General features: G+C 36.9%; 1 protein-coding gene across 1 annotated transcript in view; it reads right to left on the bottom strand.

Moving 5' to 3' along the window:
• The window catches only part of LOC111159434 (ribonucleotide reductase catalytic subunit M1), a 36,466-nt gene that overhangs the window by 17,744 nt on the left and 3,531 nt on the right, over positions 1–15,191 (bottom strand). Inside the window, exons 2-7 of the mRNA XM_022521898.1 lie at positions 11,417–11,505; positions 8,818–8,995; positions 7,474–7,574; positions 5,222–5,281; positions 4,078–4,117; positions 3,666–3,828 (exon numbers count right to left, since the gene is read on the bottom strand). Of these exons, the coding sequence (XP_022377606.1) occupies positions 3,666–3,828; positions 4,078–4,117; positions 5,222–5,281; positions 7,474–7,574; positions 8,818–8,995; positions 11,417–11,505 (631 nt within the window). The remainder of the gene's footprint in view (positions 1–3,665; positions 3,829–4,077; positions 4,118–5,221; positions 5,282–7,473; positions 7,575–8,817; positions 8,996–11,416; positions 11,506–15,191) is intronic.

Below are 15,191 nucleotides of genomic sequence, written 5' to 3' on the forward strand. Positions count from 1 at the left end.
ACATCCACTCAAATGGATTCTATTCATTAACTTTTTCTGTTAAATATGCCAACATTCAGAAAGATAATATGACATACTTTGTATTTATCATCTACCTCAAGAAAACAGACACTACAGATATAGTGAATTAGAACCCCATACTATATCCATGCATTTCTACCTTTTTTTAAACATTTTTAAATTTCTGGTTACGCATTTGTCCTTTTGCAACTTGCTTTTAACTTAATACTGTGTTAGAGATTCTTTCCTACTGTTGTCACTCTCATTAGTTTACTCTCATTGCTATAAATTGTTCCACTGTATAGTATGTCAATATATTTGTCTACTTGCCTGTCGATGGACATTTGCGTTATTTCCAATTTATTTGGTATTCTAAACAATGTTGCTGTGGAAAATCTTAAACATATCTCCTGGTGCTTAGGTTGAAGGATTTCTGTAGAATACAAACCCAGCAGGGAAATTCCTGGGTCAAAAGACATGTGTGTGTTCCACTTTACTAAAGATTCTCCAAAGTGGATGGGTAAGTATACTCACCTAGCAATGTATGAGACCCTGTGTTCTACATTCTTGGCCAGATTTGTTATTATCAGCCTTTTAATTTTTATCAGTCTGATAAATATGAAACATCTCAATATGTTAACTTTCATTTTCCTAATTACTAAACTCACATGTTTATTCACCAGTCAAGTTTCTTCTGTGAATTATTTCTTTATATCCTTCACTCATGTTCCTATTTAGCTTTGTCTTGACACAACCCCTTGACAGCTAATATACACTGCCAATATCTTCTCTCGGTCTGGGGGTACCTGGGTGGCTCAGAGGGTTGGGCCACTGCGTTCAGCTCAGGTCATGATCTTGGGGTCCTGGCATCAAGCCCTACATCGGGCTCTCTGCTCAGCAGGGAGCCTGCTTCCTCCTCTCTCTCTCTCTCTGCCTGCCTCTCTGCCTACTTGTGATCTCGCTCTCTCTGTCAAATAAATAAATTTAAAATATATATATCTTCTCTCAGTCTGAAACTTGTTTTTCCACTTTGTTTTTGGTTCACAGTTTTAAATTTTAATGTAGTTAATTTTTCCTTAATGTTGTTTTGTCTAACTATTTTAAGAAATCCTTTACCACTGAGATCATACATATTCTCCGATTAAGATGTAGGTTGAAGTATTAAGAGTCATGACGTCTATATCTCACTTTCAAATGACTCAGACAAAAGAATTTTTTTTAATTTTAAAGATAAAAAATATATATGTGTGTATATATAGCAAAATGGTAGCAACTTTTTAATCTAGGCAGAGGTAAGTGTATGGGTGTTCACTATATTTTCTTTAAGCTTTTCTGAATATTTAAAATTCATAGTAAAAAGTAGGGAGAAAAATATACATTTATCTATTTTCTCTAATGCTCTTCTAAAAGATACTACTTTCATATTTAGATTTTCTTTCTTGAACATGTTTCTGTATATGGAATGAAAAAGGGAAATCTAATTACCTTTCCTTCCATAAGATAACCAATTTCCCTAGCACCATTTCCCCCAATGAATTGCAATGACACCTTCCCATATAAGCCTAAATCTCTTTCCAGGCTCTCTGTTATACTCCACTGGTTTATTTGTATTTATCAGAGTAAATACCACACTGTCCTTTTTTTTTTTTTTTTTAAGATTTTATTTATTTATTTGTCAGAGAGAGAGGGAGAGAGAGTGAGCGAGCACAGGCAGACAGAGTGGCAGGCAGAGGCAGAGGGAGAAGCAGGCTCCCTGCCGAGCAAGGAGCCCAATGTGGGACTCAATCCCAGGACACTGGGATCATGACCTGAGCTGGAGGCAGCCATTTAACCAACTGAGCCACCCAGGCATCCCAATATCACACTATCTAATATATTTACCATGGCATTATGGTAGTCTTGAAACCTGGTAGGGCTTATTCTTTAAAACTCGCTATTACAATTTACATCAGTTTCCTAAGGCTGCCCTAACACATTACTACCAACTTGATGGCTTAGAACAGAAACTTATTATCTCATAGTTCCAGAGGCCAGAAGTTCAACGTAAGTTTCACTAGGCCAGAGTCAAGAACACTCCCTCCAGAGGCTCTAGGGAAAAAGAGATTCCCTGCCTCTTCCTGCTTCTAGTGGTTTCTCTGTTTACAGCCACATCACTCCCATTTCTGCCTCCATCTCTATCTTGCCTCTTCTCTTCTGCATGTATCTTACTCCCTCAGCCTCTCTCTTATAAGGATACTTCTGACTGGATTTAAGGCCCACCTGGGTAATTCAGGAAAACCTCCCTATGTCAAGATCCTTTTTAATCATACTTTCAAAGACCATTTTTCCTTATAAATTAACATTTACAGGTTCCAGGGATTAGAACTGGTATCTCTGAAAAGCCTAGGAAATTATTCTTAGCCTTTGCTCTCCAGCATAAATTTTGGAATGAGCACATCGACATTTTGACTGGATCCATAACGTAAGAAAAACTGACATCTTTATATTATCAAATCCAATTATGATATAAAATCACTCTCCATTTGTTTCTTAATGTCCTTCAATTATGTTTTAGAATTTTCTCTTTAAAAGCCTTCCACATCTTTTATTGCATTTATTCCTGGGTACCTTCCAGTATCGTAAATGATATATCTTAAAATTTAATCTTCTAACAGCTAAAGTAGAGATCTCCCTTAATTCATATTGAACTTATATCCAGATACTTTGCTGAAATCTTTTTAATTCTGATAACTTATGTGTAGATGCTCTTGAATTTCCTATATAAAAACCATACCATCTGTTAATCACTACAGTTTTGTTCCCTCATTTACAATCCACTTTTTTCTTACCTTACAATGCCACCTTAAGCCTCCACTATAATGCTGAAAACAGAGGTAACAGACCTAAGTTTTTAGTGGATATCTGTTACCAAATAAAGAAAGTTATTTTCTGTATATATCTTGTTCATTTTTTAAAATTATGACAGAGTATTTGATGGTATAAAATGTTAGTGCAATGGATTACATTAATGCAGTTTTTGATGTTAGCATATCCTTGAATTCCTCAATACACTAATGTTGCTAAGGGGTATTTTTTTAAAATCATATTACTGGATTCTGTTTCAGTGTTCCCTTTTTCAGAAAACGGCATCACCATTAATTCTGTTATTCTACCCATAACTCAGGAACCAACTTTGCCCCACATCCAAAACGTCACCAAATTGTCAATTTTACCTTCTAAATATCCCTGAATCTGTCTACTCTCTCAATCTCTACTTCACCTCCCTAATCCAAACTACCACAATCTCTTGTACAGACTATTAAGAGTCCTATAATTAGTTTTGGTATTTGTTTTCAAAACAATGTTATTGAGAAATAATTCATATGCCATACAATTCTACACTTCAAATGTATAAGGGATGGCTTTTAGTATATTCGGATAGCTGTGCAAACATCATCACAGTCAACTTTAAAAAATTTCATTATCAGTGTTTGTCTCTCCAATTCATTTACCACACTGCAGGAGATCTTTCCAGGATGTAAAACTCAGTTGATTAGAGCAGAAGTGATTCAATGTTCATTAAATTAGTTTTTATGTGATTAACTGCCTTGTTTCTTCAGGTGGAGCTTTATTTCCCCAATCAAAACCATCTTGGAACATTAAAAATGACCACAGACGACACATACCTAGAAAGCTGTGGGCGGTTGGTACCAGCATTGAAGAGAGTGGGAGAGGCATGGGTAAACCACCTCTCAGAAAGAAGGTTATATGTTTCAATAGCAGCATCAATATCTTCTTCATGAATCCCCACAGACACCCTCATCAACATATGTTGTGGTCTTTCTGCCACTAAAAACAAAAGGAGTTTCAAATGATGGGACATGTCAGAAAAACTAGGCTGAGACACGCACCTGAGTCAAAAAAGAACACCAGAAGACAATTTAAAAAACTTTCTACCAATAAGCGCCAGCAATTATTCAAAAGCCAAACCTAAAGTTAAAAATGTTAGTGTTTAAATAGAAATATTAAGGCTTATAGCTCAGAGCTCTATATTCAATGTAATCAATAGAAAACATAACAAACACGTTCATTTCTCACCTTTCCCATTGATCTTCAACAAATAGGATCGCTCCAGCGTCTAGAAAAACCAAAGCAACCAAAATACTTCCAGACACAGTTTTTAAAGACACAAGAGACATATCTTTCACAATAATGCAATCTATTTTTTTAATTTTATTTATTTGGAAACAGAGACAGAATGCGCACACAAGATAGAACCAGACTGAGCAGGGAGGTAAGGGACATAGGGAGAGGGAGAAGCAGGCTCCCCGATGAGCAGGAAGCCCACCCCGCATCAGAGGACCCTGGGATCATGAGCAGAGCCTAAAGGCAGACTCTTAACCGACTGAGCCACCCAGGTGCCCCAAGGCAATCTATTTAAATATTTTCAGTTTTTATATGATTTTAAATGAAAAGAACAGCATATTTACTCTTACTGGCTTCAGTCTGGAACATTATCAGTTGGCTGTTTTTTTGGAAAAGACTACAAGAAAAATCCTGGAAAAAGCCAGCTCTATATTAATATGTATAATGTTAATTGCAGAAATTGTGGTATTCATCATCATCATCATCATCATCTTTATGATTAACACTTACGAAGTGCTGTTCTAAGGCTGGGCACTGATGTAAGCAACACACACACACACACACACCACACACACACACACACACACTCATTTAATTCTCAAGAGAATTTGTTGTTGAAATTTTATTATTATTATCCCCATTCTAAGATGAGGAAAATGAAGCAGAGATTAAGTAACTTGCTAATAAGAAATAGAACAGAGATTTGAATCTGGATGGTCTGACAACAACACTCATGTTCTTGATCACTACACAATACTGTTTATCAACACAAAAGTACTTAAAAAAGCACTTTGCACATAGTAGGGATTCAATAAATAGTCATTATATAAATAGAATAATATGGAATAATTCTAGCAAAGTATCTACATAACTCAAGTAATCCACAAGTAGTATTTGGAAAATTCAAAAACTGCAAATGGATAAGCTATCTTTCCTTAATTCAAACAACCACCACCACCCTAACCTAATCCCCACCCCAGGTCCATTCTGACTCCCAAAACTTACTGCCTTTATAATTATATTACTAAAACATAAACAAAAACCTGTATTTCCTGATTTAAGGAGGAATTCCCACTTGTTAAAACCCATTATTTACCTTAAATCCGAAGTAGTTGTAAGAGAAATCTCGGTCATAGATAATGGCAGAGTTCAAGCGCTGAAAGAGGTAAAGAAGAAAAAAAAAAACCTTATAATTAAGATAATTAGACTTATTTTCACAAAATCTAATATCTTTCAGCCCTGACTCCAGAACTAAAATTGACACAGAATACAAGAGATAACACTAAGTATTGTGGACTAGAAACTTATAACTAACATTAAGGAAAATAAAACAGTTTATCAAATGAATACCTTACTTACATTTAAAAACGTGTATTAAAAGACTAGAAGACGTAAACTGTATATAGGTAAAAATATTAATATGATTTTCCAAACTTTCCCCGTTATATTTACAGTTCACCTCTAATTAAAAAGGGAAAGAACATAAGCACAAGAGGGAACGTATTATCATCCTTAAACATGTTTTTAGACTACCTGTTAACCTGAAGGTATTGGTACCAAATATTTACTAATACATATTTTTTATCTTAAAATTAGCCCATTTAAAACTGCACATAACAATATATATGATTACAATGAAAGAAGGTAAGATTACATTAATTCAAAGGCCCTTCAAAAAAAATTTTACCGGTTTTAAACAAACTAGTGGGTAACAATGAAATTGATAGCAGAATTGGTCATTGTTACAGAATTTTTCTTGGCTATAAAGCTGTTTAAAGGAAAACAAAAGGAATCAGGTACAAATAATCATTCTGGATAGAAAAAAATGGAGTTAGTATTAGTTTTCAAAATACTAACACTGTTTCTACAAAATGATCCATGGCCAAGGCCTAGAAAAATCTCTATGAAACCTTTCCTTTTCTCTTAAATTTTTAAGAGTATCTTTGTTGCCAAAAGGAGGTAGGTGCCTAGCACGAATAATGGGGAACTGAAATATTTATCAGTATTTAATTTACAAATACAGGTTTTTGCTGCTATTCTTTATTTTTGTTTTTAACCTGTCTTCCAGATTATACAGATGAACAACACACAACTCAATTTTCTCTCAGTCTCTTTAACATCAGATACAAATTTGAGAGACAGTTGACTAATCATTCTATTACCCAAGGTTAAAACTGGTTTCTAATCTGTACAAGTATCAGTGGTAAATAAACCCATGTACAAAAGGTTGGCAAGATCTGTACATCTTTCCCTTTCTCTCCTGTGGGATCTAGTTAAGAAAGGGGTTAAGGGGCGCCTGGGTGGCTCAGTGGGTTAAGCCTCTGCCTTCAGCTCAGGTCATGATCTCAGGGTCCTGGGATCGAGTCCCGCATCGGGCTCTCTGCTCAGCTGGGAGCATGCTTCCTCGTCTCTCTCTGCCTGCCTCTCTGCCTACTTGTGATTTCTCTCTCTGTGTGTCAAATAAATAAAAATCTTTAAAAAAAAAAAAAAAAGAAAGAAAGGGGTTAAAATACAAGTGGATAATTTTTAAGTTGCTGAGCAAGATCTCTCAAGATTTTATGCTGGGAATCAGTTTGGCAATGTCTACTAAATTTTTTTTTAAGAAAATTTTTGAATGTATATATTCTTTGGCAAACTCCATTTAAGGGATTTATCTTATTGATATATTCATCTATGAGCAAAACTCCTACCACACGTGGATATTCACTGCAACAAAAAATGGAAAACAAATATTCATCACTAACAATTCTTACATAGACATACAACGACAAAATGTCTATAAAATGGAAGGCCTTGCAGCTGTTAGAAAGAATAGGGTAGGGGCGCCTGGGTGGCTCAGTGGATTAAAGCCTCTGCCTTCAGCTCAGGTCATGATCTCAGGATCCTAGGATTGAGCCCGACATCAGGCTCTCGGCTCAGTGGGGAAGCTGCTTTCCTGCTCTCTCTGCCTGCCTCTCTGCCTACATGTGATCTATCTGTCAAATAAATAAATAAATAAATAAATAAGAAAGAATAGGGTAAATTCATAAATGTTGATATAGAATCATCTCTACGATAAACCTATAGGCGAAAGAAGTATTAGCAAGAACAATATGCATAGTACACTATCACTAAAAGGAAAAATATGTATGTACACATATACAAACACACATATTATAGAATAGCTCTAGAAAAATACGTTTAAAAATGATGAAACATTCTTGCTCTAGAAAGGAAAAGTAGAATTCAGAGGAGAGAAAATAACTTTTTACCTATACCACTGTAGTGTTTAAGCTCTTTTAAATGTGTTTAAAAAAAAAAAAAAAGAATCTATAAAAAAATTTTTCACCAGAAGAGCATTATACATACATCTTTATTGGCCAAAACAATATCCAGTGTTGACTTGGCCACCATGGGAGAGTGTCTGCCATTATGTGGATTTATATAATTGTAGAGATCTTCCATCACATCTAAAAAATTTTTTAAATAAATAAATGTCAAAATCACTTAACAACAAATTCAATCCTCCGGTAATAGTCTAAAACTCTTTTTTTCATGCCAACCTCCATCAGTGCCTAGCACAGAAAGTGCTCAATAACCATATACATGTTGAATAAACACATAATAATGCCTCAATTAGGGAAACAATCTTCCAGAGTTAGCGGAAACATAGGTTTCTGTAATTTGAAAAAGATTCCCTGGTGATTCTGATGACCAAACCATTGAGAATTATTGGTTGAAAATAAAGAAAAACAGAAATTATTATCTCCTCTCAATTTTTTTTATCCCAACAGAATAGAAACTCAACTTTAAATTCATAATCTATCACCCCAAGCATTTCATTTCTATAAACAGTTAATAAGCCCTGTCTTTTTGCTCTTCTTCAAGACATCACAGCAGAGTGTGGCCCTCTGCATTTACATATAAAACTTACATAGGCACACATAATGCTGGCATTTTATTGGGATTGTCTTGAATCCATAGATCAATTCTGGGATAACTAATGTATCTACAATAAATCTAATGAAGATATTGATATAACATTTGAGCTCCACATAAAGATCTGGAATTGACAGCCAAAAGATTTCTAATCTCGGGTCTACCAATTGACTTTTCATATATCTCTTGTTACATACAGAACAAATTATTTAACCTTCCTTTGCCCACATTCCCAGAACTGTAAAATGGGAATGATGCAATAAAGTGCTTGCCAATGGTGACAAAGGATATTTTATTCAACCAAGAACTTGCCAATAAATATTACTAACTTTTTCAATCACACCACCACCAACCACCTAAAGACAGGCTTTAAAAAGAAGGGGGGAGGGGCACCTGGGTGGTTCAGTCCGTTAAGCCTCTGCCTTCGGCTCAGGTCGTGATCCCAGGGTCCTGGGATCTAGCCCTACATCGGACTCCCTGCTCAGTGAGGAACCTGCTTCTCCCTCTCCCTCTGCCTGCTGCTCCCCGATTTGTTCTCACTCTCTCTGTCAAATAAATAAGTAAAATCTTTTTAAAGAGAGAGAGAGAAGGGTGAAGAAAAGGATCCAATGACAGCAGGACAGCAGCATGGAGAACCAGTAAGTTCCAGTCCCCTCTCTGCCACTAACTTGCACATTTTTAAAATAAGATGTAACTTTTCTTTTGACATTTAAGGTTTCATTTGAGGAGCCTTATACATTTTCTGAGAATTCTAACTTTTTCCTTCAGACTCACCACTGAATACTTTCTTTGTTTCTTTGTGCAAGTTGGAGACAGCAATCCTTGCTGCCAGGATGGCATAGTCAGGGTGCTTAGTAGTCAAGGTCGCAGCCGTCTCAGCAGCCAAAGTATCTAGTTCCACAGTGGTGACCCCACTGTATAAGCCTTGGATTACTTTCATGGTGATCTGAGCCTATTAAAACAAAACCAAGAACTACTTGAGCTTCCCCAAGAACCATTAGCCTCCTTAAAAGAGCAATGAAGAAAACAATCAAATTTATTATGAAAAAAAAAAAAAAATTTTTTTTTCCTTTTCTCAAAAATTATCTTTCAGAATGCTGGACTATGGGAAACTTAGTAATGAGAACTCACAAACCAACAAAGCCATAAGAAAAGGCACACTACATTTGCAATGAAGAGGCAGCACCAAACAAACAGAAAACCCAACGACAGCTTTTAGAAAGAGTAATGGTCTCACCAGAAAACAGCTGAAAACAAACCAGTGATTTTATAAGTATCTCCTCATCCTTCATTCAAATTGTCCATCTGTGGTCGGGGTTCGAGCTACATACTTACCTATTTTCCCCCAATCCTACTTAAGGACAAATATGAGAAAGCAAATGAATCAAACTTTAATCATTCCAATTAAAGGAAATGAAGGTGTAAATCAGTTAGTGACTACTCTTTTCTTAGCACCTCACAAATTACAAAGTAGCTCGATTTTCATCATCTTCTCTGACATTCCACCGCACCAAGTAAGACGGGTATTATTAATTATTACTATCACCTCTTTATGTGAGAAACTGAGGCTCAGGATACTGGGACTTGCCCACATTTCTATGACCCCTGCTCTACATCCTATTCAACCTCACTGCATTCACTGTTTTCAAGACCATACTGTAAGAGGTTCTCCTTTTTAAAACACAAAGCACAAGTTATCACCATACATTTTTAAGAAAAACAAATTCTTGGTCGTTTACTGAATCTTTAAGACACCTTAATTCAACAGAAAATTGATGCACTTCCCAGGTGACCAATGTATGTCCCCTTCAAAAAAGTCTGTGTGTGTGTGTGTGTGTGTGTGTGTAGTACTAGTTTATAATCCATTCTACTTTATTATACATAATACCAAGCTCCTGATCACTTTCTTCTCAGATCCAAGAGGTAAGTTACATCTATTAAAAGAGTAGTGAAGTCTTCTGAATAGTTTCTGGTGCTACATGGCAAGTAATCAGAACTCAGGATAAAATAACAAGTCACTTGTATGTCACTCCCCCTCTCTTTGAACCTTTCTTATTTCTAAAACAGGAAGATGAATCAGGATGATCTCTCAGACACATTACAACTCTAACATTCTACTATTCTAATTATTGTTTAGAATTCCTAAATATAAAATATATTTTATTTATATTTCTAAATATTTATTTATAATTTATTTATAATATTATAGTCCCAAATATAAAAGAGAATTTATGACAAGAACTTTATTTTAAAGTCATTTAAAATTATTTTCTTTTGAACATTTTGGTCAATTCAATATTTATCAAGTGTCTAATTACATATTTGGCAAGCATTGCAGATCATAAGAATAAGATAGAGCCCACCCTTGATTCTAGGTGAGGACAGAGACATATAATTAATTTCCATATCATGTGATTAATGCTAGGAGGCCAGCATTAATGCCACAGCAATACAGATAAAATACCTAAATAAGGCTGGGGCAATACAGATGGCTTTGGAAAAAGGGTTCTTAGAGACTCCATTTCAAAGATCATTTTGGAAACAATGTGTAAGATTCACCTGAACAGGGCAAGATTAGAGGAAGACACTTTAGAGGCCACAGCAGTCCAGATTAGAGATGATGAGGGTCTAGAGTAAGGGAGTTATAAAAAATAATGAGAAAAACAGAATAACTTGCTTATGAAGCATTCTCTTTAATTTAAATGTTGTCCATAAATCTACTTTCTATTACTTAAATATATTTCTACATAAATAACAAAAAAGCAAATTTCAGGGTGCCTGGGTGGCTCAGTCGTTGGGCGGCTGCCTTCAGCTCAGGTCATGATCCCAGGGTCCTGGGATCAAGACCGGCATTGGGCTCTCTGCTCAGCAGGAAGCCTGCTTCTCCCTTTCCCATTCCCCCTGCTTCTGTTCCCTCTCTCGCTGTCTCTCTCTGTCAAATAAAAAAGTAAAAATCTTAAAAAAAAAAAAAAAAAAAGATTAGATACATTATTTAAAAAAAAAAAAAGCAAATTTCAAACTAGTTCCTATACAAATGACCACAACTCCAAAACAAGCTTTTCTATAGGCTTTTCCACTTATGAATAAAACAAATCACCCAAGGAAGTCTCTAATATGATATGTTAATGTTAAGTTTTCCTCTTTGTTCACTCTGATAATTCTCTGAAAAGAACTCACAGGACCAAAAGTTAGAAACTAAGTTTTATTTTGTTTTATTTTAGAAGATAAGTTTTCAGCAATGAATTCATATTTTTATCCAAGGCCGTAACAAAAATACCAAACCAAAATATTTATCAAGTAAATGGTAAGAGATAAGGGACTAGTAGAAAGAATCATAGGAAGCAAGGTTTAAATATAAACCATATTTACTTACAGGATCAACAAAATCCATATTAAGTCCATAACATAGCTTCTGGATTCGAGATGTAATTTTGTCGAACATAACCCGCTCTTGGCGGCCATCTGAAGAATCAAACCATGCAATTCATATTAGCACTCATTAAGACAGCAACATCAAAGAATCAGAGGTAATCAACACATGAACTTTAAAAATTGACAAACATGAGATGCTATTTCACAGATAAAAGATTCAGATCCCAACAGTCATCAAGAAATTATTTTTTTTAAGATATTATTTATTTGACAGACAGAGATCATAAGTAAGCAGAGAGGCAGGCAGAGTGAGAGGAAGAAGCAGGCTCCCCGCTGAGCAGAGAGCCCGACGACGTGGGGCTCGAGCCCAGGACCCCGAGATCACAACCCAAGCCGAAGGCAGAAGCTTAACCCACTGAGCCATCCAAGCGCCCCAAGAAATTATTTTTTTATCTTCAAAAAGTAGCGATTCTATACACAAAGTCTTCCCTTCTTCCCTTACATTATATATAAATCAGCTGGATTCTCACAATAACTTCCTAAATGATGTTTCTCCCTTTGTCCCACCCAGCAGCCAGAATTATTCTTTAAAACTTAAGTCAAAATCATGTCATTATCCCCTTCAAAAGTCCTTAACAGTGGTTTATCATCTCCTTCAGAATTAAAGTCAAAATCATTCTAACAGTCCATAGAATCCTACACAACCTGTCCTGTGTGCCCCTTCCCCAACTTCAACTTTTGCTTTCCCACCGTTCCTCGCTTCCTCTACCCTGGCAACCCTGGCCTCCTGACTATCTATAATTTTTTAGGTCGTTGGTCAATGTCATCTTCTCAGTGAGGCTCCCCTGATCACCCTATTTTAAACTGCAATTCCCCAAACACAGCTGTGCTCTTCTTATCCCCATTCTCCTTCTATTCTTTATTTTTCTCTATAACACTTAGTATCATCTGACACACTATATATTTTACTTATGTATTTGTTTACTGTGTGAATCTCCCCACTCATCCACGAGAATATAGCTTCCAGAAGGAAAAAGAGTTTTTGGTATTTTATTTACCAATATATTCCCCAGCACCCAGACCAAGGACCAAGGGCTAGCCCATAGCAGGAACTCAAATATTTACAAAATGTTAAATGATTTAAAACCTGTCTCCAGGGATGCCTGGGTAGCTAAGTCGGTTAAGTGCCTGCCTTCTGCTTAGGTCATGATCCCAGGGTTCTGGGATCGAATCCCGCATCGGGGTCCCTGCTTAGTGGGGAGTCTGCTTCTCCCTCTGCCCCTCCCCCAACTTGTGCTCTCTCTCTTCTGTTCTCTCGCTCACTCTCTCAAATATAAATAAAATCTTTTAAAAAATAAATAAATAAAAAATAAAGGCTGTTTCCATTCTAACACCTTCACGATAAATTTGGCTTACATACCCTTCTAAGATAACTAACGATTTTGAATGTACTTCACACCATGTAAAGAAGTTCTTCGACTTTTTAAGATCTTATTTTATTTTATTTTATTTTAGATAGATAGAGCATGAGTTGGGGGGAGGGGCAGAGAGAGAAAATCCCAAGCAGACTCCCCAGTGAGCACAAAGACTGAGGTGGGACAAGATGGGGCCAAGATATCAGGATCCTGGGGCACCTGGGTGGTTCCGTGGGTTAAAGCTTCTGCCTTCGGCTCAGGTCATGATCTCAGGGTCCTGGGATTGAGCCCCGCAGGGGGCTCTCTGCTCGGCAGGGAGCCTGCTTCCCCCCTCTCTCTGCCTGCCTCTGCCTACTTGTGATCTCTGTTAAATAAATAATTAAAATCTTAAAAAAAAAAGCTGCTCTTATTGGGAAAACACTGATCACAGTTATCTGTGATACACAAGAGACAATCAATAAATGTTAATTTATCTCTTTGCCCCTCCCATCCTTTTTAACTAGTAACTAAAGGACAACATGTTAAATATATGTTTACACTTGGCCTTCTCATTCACGTCTGTATGTTGAAACTTAGCTCAGTGGCTGGCTGAAGAATAAATCAACAGGAAGCACTACTAACCTGTCATCAACAAAACTATCATGAAATAAAACACCTCGGGCTCTTGTGCACTGAAAGACAGCCCTTCTCTTTCTGATCACCACTGTGATCTCCTATTCTGACCAGACTGACATATGCAGGGTTTAACTCTGCAACAGAGTAAATCTACTGGCCCTCACTAGGACTAGGCTGTCAGTGCTCTACCAGCTAGCTAAGTAAGCAGACAAGTGACCACAAGGCAATATTAGCAAACAGATTTCTGTAGCTGCCAAGTTAACCAGGGAACTGACAAAAAGTACAATAGCAATTGTATTAACTCACACTGGAAGGGGGAGGCAGACTAATGGTCCAAAGGACCATTCTCTAGCCTATCATTCCACTTAGTCAACTTTGCAACCCCCAGATGCTGACTTTATCACATCATTAATCCTTCTCACTGCCTACATTATCCTCTTCTCTCAAGCAAAGTCTTCCTTAATTTGGCCCCCTATCACCTCTTCACCTGTTCCCTGTGAAACATCATTAAGTCCCAACAGGGCCTCCCAGTCCCACACCCACAATCAATACTTGTACGTTGCTCTGCCTACAAGTCCCTCTTCCCACCTTTCCATACATCTAACTCCCACTTAATCTTCAACTCTCACTACATCCACGAGACCTGCCCCGAACACTTACTCACACTGACCTCTTCCTCTTCTGAAATCTTCTAGAATACTAATTGTCTGATTTCCTCCTGATTATGAACTGTCTTCTCCGGGGCACCTGGGTGGCTCAGTTGGTTGGGTGGCTACCTTTAGCTCGGGTCATGATTCTGGAGTCCCAGGACGAGTTCTGCATTGGGCTTCCTGCTCAGGGGAGAGTCTGCTTTTCCCTCTGACCCTCCCCCTTCTCATGCGCTCTCTCTCATTCTCTCTCAAATAAATAAATAAATAAATAAAACCTTTTTAAAAATAAAATAAAATAAACTATCTTCTCTAATTCTCTCTTCAGCAGGACTGCTAATACCGTAAGACCAAAGATGTGCCTCTTCTACAAGGTATGAACTTTCAATCCCTTCTACCTGGAAGGCTCAGCCCGCAGATCTCACATAGCTGGCTCCTAATATTACTCAGAGCTCAGGGCAAATGCCAGCTCCTGAGAGCTTTCCCTAACTATCTAATTCAAGATTACCTTCTCCATCACCTCTATTATGGGTTTACTTGTCATGATCTCCCTAATCACTATCTGAAAATTAACTGATTCCTATGTTTGCTTGTTTCTTATGTATACTTACCACTCTCACCCAAACAAGAATGTAAACTCCATAAGAAAAGGGATTTAGCTTGTTTTGTTCATGGCTGTAATCTCCAGTACCTAAAACAATTCCTGGCACAAAGTAATACTAAAAAAACACTTTCTGAATAACTGAATGAATGGGCTCCTATAGCCTTTACTTTACCTACCAGGGTATTTATCGTATTTTATTATATTAAGTTTTCTGATGTGTCTATCTTTTGCAATTGATTATTAAGATCCTTGAAAACAGGATGCAGGTCTACCTCCTCACCGCTGTTTCTCAGTGCCAGCAGAACATCCACACAGATTTGTAAGATAATACAGTGGGCTGTAGAGGTGATTAGGAAGAAGTAGGGAGGGAATAAGGGGAAAAGAGAGGAAGGGCTAGAGAACAGATTTAGAAGAGAGATTACCAGAGTACACATGGGTGCTTCAAAAGGAATTATTTGGAAATGTTAATTTCATTTTATGAAAACTGGTACGCAC

Source organism: Enhydra lutris, unplaced genomic scaffold (assembly GCF_002288905.1).
Source record: "Enhydra lutris kenyoni isolate GAN:26980312 unplaced genomic scaffold, ASM228890v2 scaffoldscaffold68, whole genome shotgun sequence".
NCBI classification, from domain to species: Eukaryota; Metazoa; Chordata; class Mammalia; order Carnivora; family Mustelidae; genus Enhydra; species Enhydra lutris.